The 1842-nt window shown below is 58.4% G+C and overlaps 1 protein-coding gene across 1 annotated transcript; it reads left to right on the top strand.

Moving 5' to 3' along the window:
• Positions 1-244: 244 nt before the first annotated feature.
• CRCT1 (cysteine rich C-terminal 1) lies at positions 245-924 on the top strand. Its single transcript, XM_081080466.1, has one exon. It carries the CDS (start codon positions 470-472, stop codon positions 806-808), a length of 339 nt encoding a protein of 112 aa, XP_080936592.1. The 5' UTR covers positions 245-469; the 3' UTR covers positions 809-924.
• Positions 925-1842: the final 918 nt, after the last annotated feature.

Genomic DNA, 1842 nt, shown 5'->3' with positions numbered 1-1842 from the left:
GGTCTTATTATTATATTATATTATGTTATATTATTATATTATCGTATTATATTCCCGCTCTTATATATTGTAGACCCGATCTTATATTAATTTTTGCTCCACAAGATGCATTAGAGCTGATGGTGGTCCGTCCAGGTCTTATTTTCTGGGAAACACCGTACATTGCCTCAGTAGCCTCGCTGTTTTCCACGGCGGAGCACTTGGGTGTTCCTTATTCTATCCCCAGAAACTGGGAAAGCCCTGACCGTGCACAGACTGTCCCCCGCTCTGTGCACGTGTAACAGCCTGGAAACACCTCTTCGGGGGTCGTTTCTTGGCTCCCCCTCTTTTCTTCCTGGCACCGGGCAGGCTGTCTTGCTCACAAAGCCAAATCGCAAGCGCCACAAGTGCCACTGTTGGAAAGGAAACGTCCGTGTACCTCGCGTGTGAACGGCTGCTTTCCTTGCAGGTGAACGGTGACGACCCGGCCATGTCCTCCCAGCAGAGTGCGGCTTCGGCCAAGGGCTACCCCAAGGGCGCCTCCCAGGGCCCCGCCCCGGCGCCCGCCCCGGTCCCCGCCTCCTCGTCCTCCTGCTGCGGTGGCGGCTGCTGCGGGGACTCCGGGGGCTGCTGCGGGGACTCCGGGGGCTGCTGCGGGGACTCCGGCTGCTGCGGCTCGGTGTCCACCGGCTGCTGCTGCTTCCCGAGAAGGCGCCGCCGGCAGCGCAGGAGCGGGGGCGGCTGCTGCGGGGGTGGCTGCTGCGGGGGTGGCAGCCAGAGGTCGCAGTGCTCCGGCGACCAGAGCCACGGCTGCTGCGGCGGCTGCTGAGGCCCCCCCTGCCCCGAGGAGGAGCCGTGCGACAGCCCCCGGCCGGCCTGCAGGCTCTGCCCCGGGCACCAAGCTCGGGCTGCGCCCCCAAGTCTGCCCCCCATCGCGCTGACTGCACTCGGATGTGCAGAAACCCAGCCTGTTCTCAGCCCGCAAAACTCCCTGACCCCTGCGTGATTCTCCTGCCTGGATGGGACACTGGGCTCTACTGTCTGCATGGGCGTGCACGTAGTAGGTGTTCAAGAAAAGCCCATCGATCTGATTGCCTTTTAAAGACATGTCCTAATAAAGCTACCTCCTGAGAACATCCCTCTGGCTGTTTGTGCTTTCCTCTGTGTGTTGGTTGTGCTCTGCCACCCCTTCCACTCCCTCCCTCTGGCCCAGCCTTGGCGTATTTGTAAAAGGCAGGAAACTGAAACCCCTGCTTGAAAAGGGTGCTTTTTCTGGAAATTCATCAGGACAGCAGACGTGGCCTATGGAGCCAGGCAGTGTTCTAAGGATTGCAGTGACACGCGTCGTCTCATTTCATTCTCACGATGACTCAGTGAGGTAAGGGCTGTTATCCCCACTTTATAAAAGAGAAACTGAGGACGCGTCACTTGATCAGCCACTCAGCCAGAACGTGATGGAGAAGATCAGATACCCAGCTCCAAGGCTTATGCTCCTAACTGCTCCTCTGGGTCCCCCCAAAACCTTCCCACCCTTACCCGCCGGGCCCAGGCAGCTGAGCCACAAAGTTTTGCATCTGCAGTACCTGGATTTGGAAACAAGCAGCTGAGATGCTTTTTTGGTTTTTGTCCCAGAGGGTCACTGACCCACTGCTGTGCTGAATGGGTGAAGGGACTTCAGCAAGCTGGGCCTCCCAGGAGATTGGGAAGCTCCCTCTCCAGGTCTCATCCTTGCCTCTGTGGCCCGACCAAGAGCCCTGGGCTTCCACGACACAGGGGGTGTGATGTGCCACGCTTAGAAACGTGGGAATGTCATTGTCTAGAGGTGGTGGTTGTGAAGGTGGTGGTCCAGTCACCCTGAGTGGG

This window comes from Rhinolophus hipposideros, assembly GCF_964194185.1.
Source record: "Rhinolophus hipposideros genome assembly, chromosome: 19".
NCBI classification, from domain to species: domain Eukaryota; kingdom Metazoa; phylum Chordata; class Mammalia; order Chiroptera; family Rhinolophidae; genus Rhinolophus; species Rhinolophus hipposideros.
This window is presented reverse-complemented; position numbering and strand designations above follow the sequence as displayed.

Coding starts and splice junctions, on each gene's coding strand:
- CRCT1 (XM_081080466.1), top strand. CDS start 470: ATGTCCTCCCAGCAGAGTGCGGCTTCGGCCAAGGGCTACCCCAAGGGC.